Raw genomic sequence first — 12157 nt, 5'->3', positions numbered from 1 at the left:
TGTCCAGTTGTTATGTAAGACATTACATTACATAAATTATAATTTTTTCTACAACATATACGTACATTATAAATGCTCGTTAGTTTTTTCATAAATAGGGTCCCAATTTTTAGTTTATCACAGGGCCTCGGATTTTATCGGTCCGGCCCTGTTCATAGGGATAGGATGTGTATGTATGATCATAGAGGATGAGTGTATACATGTTTATATAAGTACTTGTGTCTATATTGTGATAGAAAATCTCATAGAGAGGTCCCGTGCATAGATTGGTCGATTGTTCACTTTGGACGACCCCCTGCATGCAACCTTTTTTTGGCAGTTTTTGAAGCTCCATGATCCCACCTCCCATTCTTTTACTTTTGACTTTCAATTTGCAGGGTTCTTCATATTTGAATGATAAGTCTGATTTAATTTTTGTATTTTTATTCATGTTGACGAGGGATTCCAAATAAGAACTATTGTGAATATATTTTGTTGAGTCCCTGAATCTTCATTAAGTTTCAAGTACCAAAATTTGGTATGAGCAAACGACAAAATCGTAAGTTTCAAAAACTAAAATTTAAAACTTTGTGTACCATCGTGTGGAATTCATCGAGGCTCTTGAGACAAATCCAAGCATGAAGCATGTTCCAACTACTAAAACGTAACAGAAACAACGATAAATTTAGCAAGTTTTAAAACTAAAACTTAAACCCTGAACCTGATCCCTAAGCCCGGAAACCCAAAATCATATGAAATGTTGTAAAATCTCATAAAACTTAAATGTTTAAAATTATGAAGTTCAAACGTTTGAAACTTTGATTTCGTTAAAAAAAGGTTGTCGGGATGTATTCAAAATCAGTCTTGGCTAAAATCATGACCAACACAAATATACAAATGAAACTTAATTTGAATTTTCGGTTCAAAAGATAGAGTAAAACAAAATTCGAAGATAAAATTGAAAGTCATCGGAGATGGGACGGATGGCGCATGCAACTCTCTCACAAAAAGCATGCATTCATGGGGCCCTTTAAAATTAATTTATGACTAAGCTATTGCAAGCAAAGGTGATAAGCATGTACGCATATGGACGTCCAACTAATTGGACGGCTCGGACAGCTTAGGCATGCACGAGACCTTCTGTGCACAGGAGTCTCTTTTCTCATGGTTTGTAGTGTAGCTTCCTACGGGCCGACTACGAGCACATGCACCTACCTGGCGAACAAGACAGATGGCCATGCACCGCTACCTCGATCGCCACGATAGTACACAGGAAGGTGACACGTTTTACGGCGCCAAACCCAGCCAAGCAGCACAGCATAGCACGGACCGATCAACCATCCCCGCGTGTGTCGTGTGTAGTGCTCGTGTCTTAGTTAGCTAGCTATGCCCTTTCCTTTGCTCGGCAGAGCATGCATCCATGCTATCTGGGAGTAGGAGTACTTGGACTCCATCTTCCACCCTTGACTGTTAGCTAGGTTGCCCGAATCAAACAAGCCCTATAAAATACTTCACTCCTGTGTATTAGTACTTGGGTAGTGCAACACGAGATCGATTTTGCAGTTAGGTAGTAGTGCTACCATACCATGTTTGGAGAGCTGGTCGTCCTAGCGATCACGTACATGGTTCTCCACTATCTCACTGGGGTCATTCTCCGGGCGAAACGGGCGCCGCTGCCTTTGCCTCCCGGCCCGCGGGGCTACCCGGTGGTTGGGGCGCTACCCCTGCTGGGCCGCGCGCCGCACCGAGCACTCGCAGCCCTGGCTAGGCTGCACGGCCCCATCATGCACCTGACCCTTGGAAGGCAAGGCCTCGTCGTGGCTTCAACACCAGAGTCGGCACGCCTCCTGCTCAAGGACCACGGCGGCAGCTTCCTCGACCGCCCGGTGGACGACGCCGCGCCGATGGTGCTGGCGTACGGCGCCCAGGACATCGTTTTCGCGCCCTATGGTCCCAAGTGGCGCCGCCTGCGCCGGGAGTGCAGCGCGGGCCTCCTTGGCTCCAAGGCGCTCGACGACTGGGCCGACACGCGCCACGAGGAGGTTGGCCGTATGGTCCGTGCAATGAGCCGGCGGGGCGAGGCTTTGGAGGTGCCGGAGTTCCTGTTCGGCGCAATGGCAAACATGATCGGGCAGGCGGTGGTGGGTCGGCGGGTCCTCGACGAGGATGACGGCGAGGCGACGAGGGAGTTCCAGGAGATGGTGGTGGAGCTGATGACCACGGCAGGGCTGGTGAACATTGGCGACTTTGTGCCGGCAGTGGCGTGGATGGACTTGCAGGGGCTCGGCCGGAGGATGCGGCGGCTGACGACAAGGCTGGACAGGGCCTGGAGCCGGTTGCTGGTCGATCACGAGGTGGCCATGGCTAACAGGAAGCAAGACGGGAACAGCCGTACAGACCTTGTCGACCGGCTGATCGCATGTCGTGGCTATGCCGAGGAGGACGGCGTCACAGACTTCAACATCAAAGCTGTACTTAACGTACGTACACAATCACATCTAGGGTAATTAAACCACACACACATACATGTGTGCACATGCATCTGGCCCTCTAACGCATGCCACCATCACAGAACCTGTTCACGGCGGGGACGGACACTTCATCGAGCACAATCGAGTGGGCGCTGGCGGAAATGATGGTGAACTCGGCGATATTACAACAGGCGCAGGCGGAGATGGACGAGGTGGTAGGCCGAGATCGCCTACTCCAGGAATCCGACATCCGGCACCTCCCCTACCTCCGTGCCATCTGCAAGGAGACCTTCCGCAAGCACCCCTCCACACCACTCAACCTCCCCCGTGTCTCCACCGAGCCATGTAAAGTTCAGGGGTACGTTAGTCCATCACCGATCACACGTACGCATGTCCATGCTGTGAACCCGTGACGGGAACATACAATTCGGTTAACCTCGTGTCAATATTAATTCCTCCTTCTGCAGGTATTATATCCCCAAGGGCACGAGGTTGGTCGTGAACATATGGGCGATCGGGCGGGACCCGGCGGTGTGGCCCGAGCCGGGGAAGTTTGACCCTGGGAGGTTCATGACCGAGGAGGGGAGGAAGGTGGAGCCCATGGGGAGTCACTTCGAACTGATCCCGTTTGGCGCGGGCCGAAGGATGTGCGCGGGGGCGCGCATGGGAGTGGCGCTGGTGGAACACATGCTGGGGGCACTGGTGCACGCGTTCGACTGGGAGATACCAGAGGGGGCGACGGCCATGGACATGGAAGAGGAATTCGGACTTGCACTGCAGAAGAAGGTGCCGGTGAGGGCCATCGTGCGGCCCAGGCTGGCACCCAGCGCGTACGAGTGATACCCTACTATACAGCCGCCGCTCCGACGACGACTACATATATACATATAAAAAAGTAAATAAGAAGACGTCTAGCTTGGTCGTGTTAATTTGTTCCTAGGTCGACTGGTCTTCTTCGTTGTTAGTTGTTACACCCTCAGTACGTAAATAATTATAGTTAAAAAAATGAGTCTAATTTTTCTTAACTATAATTATAGATACAAAGAAAGTACTCTCTCCATTCCTAAATATAAGTCTTTCTAGAGATTCTACTAAAAGACTACATATAGATGTATATATACATACTTTAAAGTGTAGATTCATTCATTTTGCTTCGTATATAGTCACCCAGTGAAATTTCTTAAAAAACTTATATTTAGGAACGAAGGAAGTAGAACTGAATAAAAAAGATTGATGGAATCGATTATTGTATTGTTTGAGCCTCGTTGTATTGTTTGAGTCTCTTGCGGATATATATAGAAATACATGATCATCCTAAAGTACAAGACAAAACATAAACAAATCCTAGTCTATCCTATACTTCCTAATAATCACAATATTCAACATTCCTTCGCAGTCACAACGGAAGTGACGCAGACGGTGAGACTGAAGAAGAATCCAAAGTTAAGCCGACGGACATTCCCCACATTCTTAACTGTTGATGCATCGTGGAAGTCGTGGCTGGAGTGAAAACCTATTAGGTTGCTTAACCAAGGTGGTAGTCCTTTTGTGCCGTTGTCGAGGTAGCCGAGAGCATGGTCGATGTCGAGTCGGGGTGACCGGTGTCGAGGAAGTTTCCATGGAGCCCTGGGTGCAAGGAGTCGCCCATTTAGTCTTGGGTGCACTGATCTCAAAGTAGTGGTGCGTCGGGAAGAAGATGTTATTGATGACACGTCGTGCTGGGTTTGCCAAGCGTAGGGACACATCATGGATGAATGCACACACCCGTGTAGCCAGCAGCGGGCATGTGGCGACGGACGAAGGCGATGTTGACGATGCACCGCTCCAAGTTTGCCAGGCTCGGTAACACATCGGGGCAAAGCCATGCGTCGGTGCTGCCAACACCGGACATGTGTATATGGTGACCTAAACAACTGGTCCGGGATATCGAGAGGGCTACAAGAGAAGGACCCGACGATGGTTGCAACGCAAATCTACTGGTGGCAGATGTTGTATGTGGTGTTCGGAGTAGATGAAGTGGTCGGGGAAGATAACGGCGACGCTGGTGATGAGCTGGTGCTGAACAAAGATGAAGGGGGTGGATAGGCGGTGCGGCTCGGGGCAGCGGCGCAGAAGAAAAGCGTCGACTGGTTTGGAGCATGCCGATAATGCTCGAAGTTGCGGGGAAGACTGTGACGTTCCTGTGTCCAGGGAGGCCACGCGACACATACCACGGATAGTCGGTGTGCACGGACAACGGAGGGGACCATGGGCCACAGTGGTACATCCCGAAGGGGCGATGCGACATCATGCGGGTCGGGGTGATGGCGGGAAGACCTCAGGGGCGACGACGTGGACCCTGTGCCGTGAATATTCGTCCCAGAGGGGCGCACAACGGCGGAGTGCCGGTTGGTCCATCCACGTGGACTGCCTCGGATGGCGGCAGAGATTGCGTGTTGCGACACTACAACCCGAGGGGTGACAGAGATGCAATGCGTGAGTTGGTGCAACCGCGTGGAGAACCACGGGGCGGTCGCGCTACGGCTCGATGAGGTGTCATAGTAGCAGCATGATGCTCGATTGGTGAAGGGGTGCGCTGTACTCGGGACAATCTTTATGGGAACTATGTAGGTGCTCGCAACCGACGGGCCAGATCAGTCGAACGACATTGATGAGGCGGACCGCGGACAGGCGGGTGATCAAGATGATTGCTTGCAAGGTCAGGGACGTCGCTCGGTAGAGGCAGGGTCTCGGTAGAGTACAAGATGAAGCCAACGATGACGGTCGGCATGGTACAACATGTGGATGAGTGCGTCAGCATCGACACCTGGAATGGCAACACGGCGCCAGTGCCGAGACGGCAAGAGCGGAGCGAACAACGCAGTAGACGGCAAGCCCGATGCGTCCGTCACCCGACACGTCGCGCCCGATGATCACGATGCAGCCGACTCGAGGTAGCCAGCTGTGCGGCCCTACAGACGTACCAGAGGCTGGTGTTGATGGAGAAGTCCCGGTCTGAGCAGGGCAATGACATGTGGCGCAAGGCGACGGACGTGTAGACGCGCGGAAGATGGCCATGTGGGCCACCGCGTCGCATGAGGCCGCCGGTCGTAGGTTAGCCCGGGGCATCTGCCTTTGTCGGAGTAGCGGTGCGGTAGTCTTTAGCAGCGGGTGACACAAACTGGTCCTAGATTGATATAAAAACAAAAATAAATGTTGATCAAGACGACCGGCGAGAGAGAAAAAACGCAAATCAAAGGATCGGGAAAAAGACTCTCCAGGACAGCCGATCAACACAATAGACGAACAAACCCTAGGTACGGGCGACGCGGACCGTCGGGGCGGTCATGGAGGCCACTCGCCCCACGCACGACATGAAGCGGAAGCGGCGGGCGACGGCTAGCACTACTAGAAAAAAGGCTATTAGTGGCGCACCTATTTTGTCTATTAATGGCGCACTATAGGTGCACCACTATTATCACACCACTACTAATAAATAGTAATGGCGCACCCCTGGTGCGCCACTGTTAATCTACATAACAGTGGCGCACCACCTGGTGCGCCATTACTAGGCCCAGAAGTGCGCCACTGCTGTGGGTTACTAATGGCGCACTTTTAGATGGTGCGCCACTACTATGAATATTAGGAATTTGTTTTTTGCTTTTCTGATATTTGCACAGGTTACAAAATACATTACATCACATAATATAAGTGATGTAGAAGTAAGTGATACATATTCTATACAATAGTTTCATAAAATATCATCACATGATCTCAAAAATAGCGATACATAGTGATGTAGAAGTAATCATCATAGTCAATGAGACATCATATAACAAAAGTTGGTCACTAGTCATAATCACAACTCCTCCTCCTCATCATCGTCACCTCTAACACATTGTAGCACATCATCACATCATCTCGGAAATAGCTAATAATCAGTATAGTCATTACCAGCAATACTAATTAATACATTGTAGCACATCATCACATTAACACATTGTAGCACATCATCACATTGTAGCACATAATAACAAATTGTACCTAGGACCTACTCCTCTGCTTAGGAAGAATATCATAAAACAAAATAGGCCCTGACTCTCCATTGTGGAGAATTGAGATCATCTTGTCTCCAATTCTTGGCCTACGCACAATGTTGCTTCCAAGTAGCTCTCTAGGATAGACCATACATTTTTCCAATCTTTGATTGTCATGACTTCATCAGTTTTAGAAATCCGGTATGGACAGGAGTAAATCAGATACCTAGGCTGACCTGGCCGTGTTGGGCGTATCATCATAACATCAACGGGACCTCTTGGTAACATCAGATGAGGCACACAATCTTCCGGGATTTTCTGTTGAAAAACATAGTATTAGCTTTGTAGCTAGCAATGTAGTTTAGTTTTACAAGAATTTATGCAAAAGATGCATGGATGCCGTAATAGTAGAAAATCTTACCATGCAATCTCCATGCATGTTACCGTAGTTCACCACGTGCACTAGTGGCACATATTGACCATAATGTTGGGGATTTTGATGATAGGTATTTAATTCTCAAGATCATTGATAAATTGAACAAGATGATGTTTCTCCTAACAAGTTAATTCTGCTTCATCATTGTAGTAATAGGTTATGTCTACCATTTTTTGTATATTTTTTGAAGAATGAAAATAAGCTGTCAATGGAAATAAGTTGTCAACTATTTTTAAATAAACAATATAAATTACTTAATAAATACGGTTGAGAAACTCAGAACTGGAGGCGTCTGCACATCGACCCAGATGTCGATATTACCTTCAATTTCATCTTCCGGACGAATATCAAAGGTGATAAGCATATTAGGCTCAAATGCATAAGCCTTGCATAGTGCTACCCAAGTTTTGCATTCAAAAAAGGAGTAGGTGTCTACATTGTACAATTTTACGGCAAAAGTATAACCATGCTCGGTCCTCAAGTGAACTATCTTTACCTCCATATTTATTTCAGTACTGAAACCAATCTTATCCAACACATAATGTCTTGCATGGCACGGGATACGCTAGTAGAATAGTAAAAATAATAATTATAAGTTGAAGCAAAATAAGTCATGCTTAATTACGAAAAAAGACTTGTCGTTGTGACTTAATGTATCCACTTCGAAGTCCTCATCCAGCATGATGCTGAAGCGCCTATCACCAACTAGGAAAGGCGTGTCGCAAAGGCCGCGCTTGTCTTGGCAGTATTCGCATATAACGAATTCGTCATCAGACGACATTTCCTAAAATAGAGAAAGTTTGGGCATGACATTTACTAAAAAGTGGACATATGGAGCACCTGAAATTTGCCGGAACGGAAATGAATCAACATTCCGGCAAAACAAGCAAAGCTACCAAACATGAAGAGCACTCTTTCGGTGCAAGGGAAGTATCAAAAAGGAAAAACATGAATGAACAAGAATAAAGAACATCAACATTCTACTTTCATCTTTGTCAGATAATAATTGGTTCGGATAATAATTGGCAAACATCATATCATAGGAGGGGAATGTGAGGATTAAACAGCACCATCACAAGTTAACAACATCAGCTAATAAATTTTCTACACTCGAAGTTCCGTAGCTAGGAGGGGAATGTGAGGGAAGATATCCATAGGCACTCCTTCCACAAATAGGGATGACATCGATGGTGCTATCTATGTGATCTAATCTTGATATCCATCAAATCTTCAACGCGCGCGGGAACATGCATCGGTTTAGATGTAAGATAAAATGTGTGTGAAGCCACTTAGATGTCGCGCGAACATGCATCGGTTTAAATGCATTGGGCAAATTGTCACTTTTGGGTAAGTCTGCTACCGTGTGGAAGCTCACAGTGACCGCATGATGGCACGACGGCACAACGGTACGACGGCACGAGGCTTGATACGTCCATTTTGCATCATGTTTTCATGTTGATATTTATCGCTTCTTTGGCTGTTATTTCATTTCACGATACAATTCTTATGCCTTTTCGCTCTTATTTTGCAATGTTTACATGAAGAGGGAGAATGCCGGCAACTGGATTCTGGCCTGAAAGTGGAGCAAAGTTGAGATACCTATTCTGCGCAACTCCAATCGCCGTAAAAATCAATGAGGATTTTTCCCGATTTATCAAAAATACTGGGCCGAAGAAGTGCGAGAGGGGGGTGTGCAGGTGGCCACAAGCCTGCACGGCGCGGCCACCCCCCAGGCCGCGCCATGAGGGATTGTGGGCACCCTGCGGGCCCACTTGCCCCCTCTTTTGCTATATGAAGGATTTCCTCCAGGAAAAAAAATCAACGAGGAGCTTTTTGTGGATTCGCCGCCGCCACGAGGTGGAAATTGAGCAGAACCAATCTAGAGCTCCGGCAGGACGATCCTGCCGGGGAAACTTCCCTCCCGGAGGGGGAAATCGTCGCCATCGTCATCACCAACACTCCTCTCATCAGAGGGGACTCGTCACCATCAACATCTTCATCAGCACCATCTCATCTCCAAACCCTATTTCATCACATGTAACCAATCTCCTTCTCGCGACTCCGATTGGTACTTGTAAGGTTGTTAGTAGTGTTGATTACTCTTTGTAGTTGATGCTAGTTGGATTACTTGGTGGAAGAGTTTATGTTCAGATCCTTGATGCTACTCATTACCTCTCTGGTCATGAATATGATTATGCTTTGTGAGTAGTTACTTTTGTTCCTGAGGACATAGGATAAGTCATACTAATAGTAGTCATGTGAATTTGGTATTCGTTCGGTAATTTGATGTGTTGTATGTTGTTTTTCCTCTAGTGGTGTTATGTGAACGTCGACTACATAACACTTCACCATTATTTGGGCCTAGAGGAAGGCATTGGGAAGTAGTAAGTAGATGATGGGTTGCTAGAGTGACAGAAGCTTAAACCCTAGTTTTATGTGTTGCTTCGTAAGGGGCTGATTTGGATCCACTAGTTTAATGCTATGGTTAGACTTTTTCTTAATTCTTCTTTCGTAGTTGCGGATGCTTGCGAGAGGGGTTAATCGTAAGTGGGATGCTTGTGCAAGTAAGGGCAGTACCCAAGCGCTGGTCCACCCACATATCAAACTATCAAAGTAACGAACATGAATCATATGAACATGATGAAACTAGCATGACAGAAATTCCCGTGTGTCCTCGGGAGCGTTTTTCGTCCTATAAGACTTTGTCCAGGCTTGTCCCTTGCTACAAAAGGGATTGGGCCACTTTGCTGCACCGTTGCTACTTTTGTTACTTGTTGCTTGCTACGAATCATCTCACCACACAATCACTTGTTACCGATAATTTCAGTGCTTGCAGATATTTCCTTGCTGAAAACCACTTGTCAGATCATTCTGCTCCTCGTTGGGTTCGACACTCTTACTTATCGAAAGGACTACGATTGATCCCCTATACTTGTGGGTCATCAAGACTCTTTTCTGGCGCCGTAGCCGGGGAGTGAAGCGCCTTTGGTAAGTGGAACTTGGTAAGGAAACATTCATATAGTGTGCTGAAATTTATTGTCACTTGTCACTATGGATACTAATCCTTTGAGGGGCTTGTTCGGGGTATCTTCACCTCGAACGGAAGCACAAATAGTTGCTCCTCAACCTGCTGCACCTACTGGAAATATTTGCTTTGAATTTCCTTCGGGTATGCTTGAGAAACTGCTGGCTAATCCTTTTACATGAGATGGAACATCACATCCAGACTTGCATCTAATCTATGTAGATGAAGTTTCTGGTTTATTTAAGTTGCAGGTGTGCCCGAGGATGAGGTCAAGAAGAAGGTATTTCCTTTATCTTTGAAGGATAAGGCGTTAACATGGTATAGGCTATGTGATGATACTTGATCATGGGACTACAATCGGTTGAAATTGGAATTTCATCAAAAAAATTATCCTATGCATTTAGTACATCGTGATCAGAATTGTATTTACAATTTTTGGCCTCGTGACAGAGAAAGCATCGCTCAAGCTTGGGGGAGGCATAAATCAATGCTATATTCATGCCCCAATCATGAGCTCTCGAGAGAAATTAGCATTCAGAACTTCTACGCTCGGCTTTCTCATGATGATCGCACCATGCTTGACACTTGTTGTACCGGTTCTTTTATGAAGAGAGATATTGACTTCAAATGGAATTTATTGGAGATAATTAAACGCAACTCTGAAGATTGGGAGCTTGAAGAAGGTAAGGAGTCAGGTATGAATTTCATGTTTGATTGCGTTAAATCCTTTGTTGAGACAAATGCCTTTAGTGATTTTAGCGCTAAGTATGGACTTGACTCTGAGATAGTAGCTTCATTGTGTGAATCGTTTGCTGCTCATATTGATCCCCCCAAAGAGAAGTGGTTTAAATATCATCCTCCTTTAGAAGTCAATGTAGTTAAACTCACTCTAGTTGAAGAGAAAGTCATTGCCTATAATGATCCTGTTGTTCCCAGTGCTTACATTGAGAAACCACCTTTCCCTGTTAGGATAAAGGATCATTCTAAAGCTTCAACTGTGATACGCAGAGGCTATATTAGAACACCTACACCCCCTGAGCAAATTAGAGTTGAACCTAGCATTGCTATTATCAAAGATCTTATGTCCGACGATGTTGAGGGACATAATATTCACTTCTGTGAAGATGCTGCTAGAATTGCTAAACCTCACGCTAGAGACAAACATAGGCCTATTGTTGGCATGCCTCTGGTTTCTGTTAAGATAGGAGATCATTGTTATCATGGCTTATGTGACGTGGGTGCTAGTGTTAGTGCAATACCTCAATCCTTATACGATGAAATCAAAGATGAGATTCCACCTGTTGAGATAGAACCTATTGATGTCACTATTCAGCTTGCCAATAGAGATACTATCTGCCCTGTGGGAATTGTTAGGGATGTTGAAGTCTTGTGTGGTAAAACGAAGTATATATCCTGCTGATTTCCTCGTTCTTGCTACCGCACAAGATAGCTTTTGTCCCATCATATTTGGCAGACCTTTTCTCAATACCGTCAATGCTCATATTGATTGTGAGAAGCAAACTGTCATTATTGGCTTTGAAGGTGTGTCACATGAGTTCAATTTCTCTAAGTTTGGTAGACAACCTCATGAAAAGGAGTTGCCTAGTAGGGATGAAACTATTGCCTTAGTCTCTATTGCCGTGCCTCCTACTGATCCCTTAGAGCAATACTTGCTTGAGCATGAAACTGATATGCATATGGATGAAAGGGATGAGATAGATAGAGTTGTCTTAGAACAATATCCTATCCTTAAGAATAATCTGCCTGTTGAACTGCTTGGGGATCCACCCACACCAAAGGGTGATCATGTGTTCGAGCTTAAACAGTTGCGTGATACTCTTAACTATGCCTATCTTGATGAAAAAGAGATATATCCTGTTATAATTAGTGCTAGCCTCTAAGAGCATGAAGAAAAGAAGTTACTAAAAACTCTGAGGAAGCACCGTGCCGCTATTGGATATAATCTTGATGATCTTAAGGGCATTAGTCCCACTCTATGCCAGCACAAGATTAAAACTGATCCTGATTTCAAACCAGTTGCTAATCATCAAAGGAGATTGAATCCTAAGATGAAAGAGGTAGTGAGAAAAGAAATACTAAAGCTCCTGGAAGCAGGTATCATCTATCCTGTTGCTCACAGCGATTGGGTGAGTCGAGTGCATTGCGTCCCTAAGAAGGGAGGCATTACCGTTGTCCGTAATGATAAGGATGAATTGATCCCACAGAGGAT

General features: G+C 46.1%; 1 protein-coding gene across 1 annotated transcript; it reads left to right on the top strand.

Moving 5' to 3' along the window:
• Positions 1–1583: 1583 nt before the first annotated feature.
• LOC123446716 (flavonoid 3',5'-hydroxylase 1-like) lies at positions 1584–3316 on the top strand. The gene is made up of 3 exons (XM_045123273.1): positions 1584–2459; positions 2552–2808; positions 2918–3316. The coding sequence occupies exons 1-3, from the start codon at positions 1602–1604 to the stop codon at positions 3288–3290; spliced, it is 1488 nt and encodes a 495-aa protein (XP_044979208.1). The 5' UTR covers positions 1584–1601; the 3' UTR covers positions 3291–3316.
• The last annotated feature ends 8841 nt before the right edge of the window (positions 3317–12157 follow it).

This window comes from Hordeum vulgare, chromosome 4H (genome assembly GCF_904849725.1).
Source record: "Hordeum vulgare subsp. vulgare chromosome 4H, MorexV3_pseudomolecules_assembly, whole genome shotgun sequence".
NCBI classification, from domain to species: domain Eukaryota; kingdom Viridiplantae; phylum Streptophyta; class Magnoliopsida; order Poales; family Poaceae; genus Hordeum; species Hordeum vulgare.
Note: the sequence above shows the minus strand (reverse complement) of the source record. Positions and strands in the feature narration are given on the sequence as shown.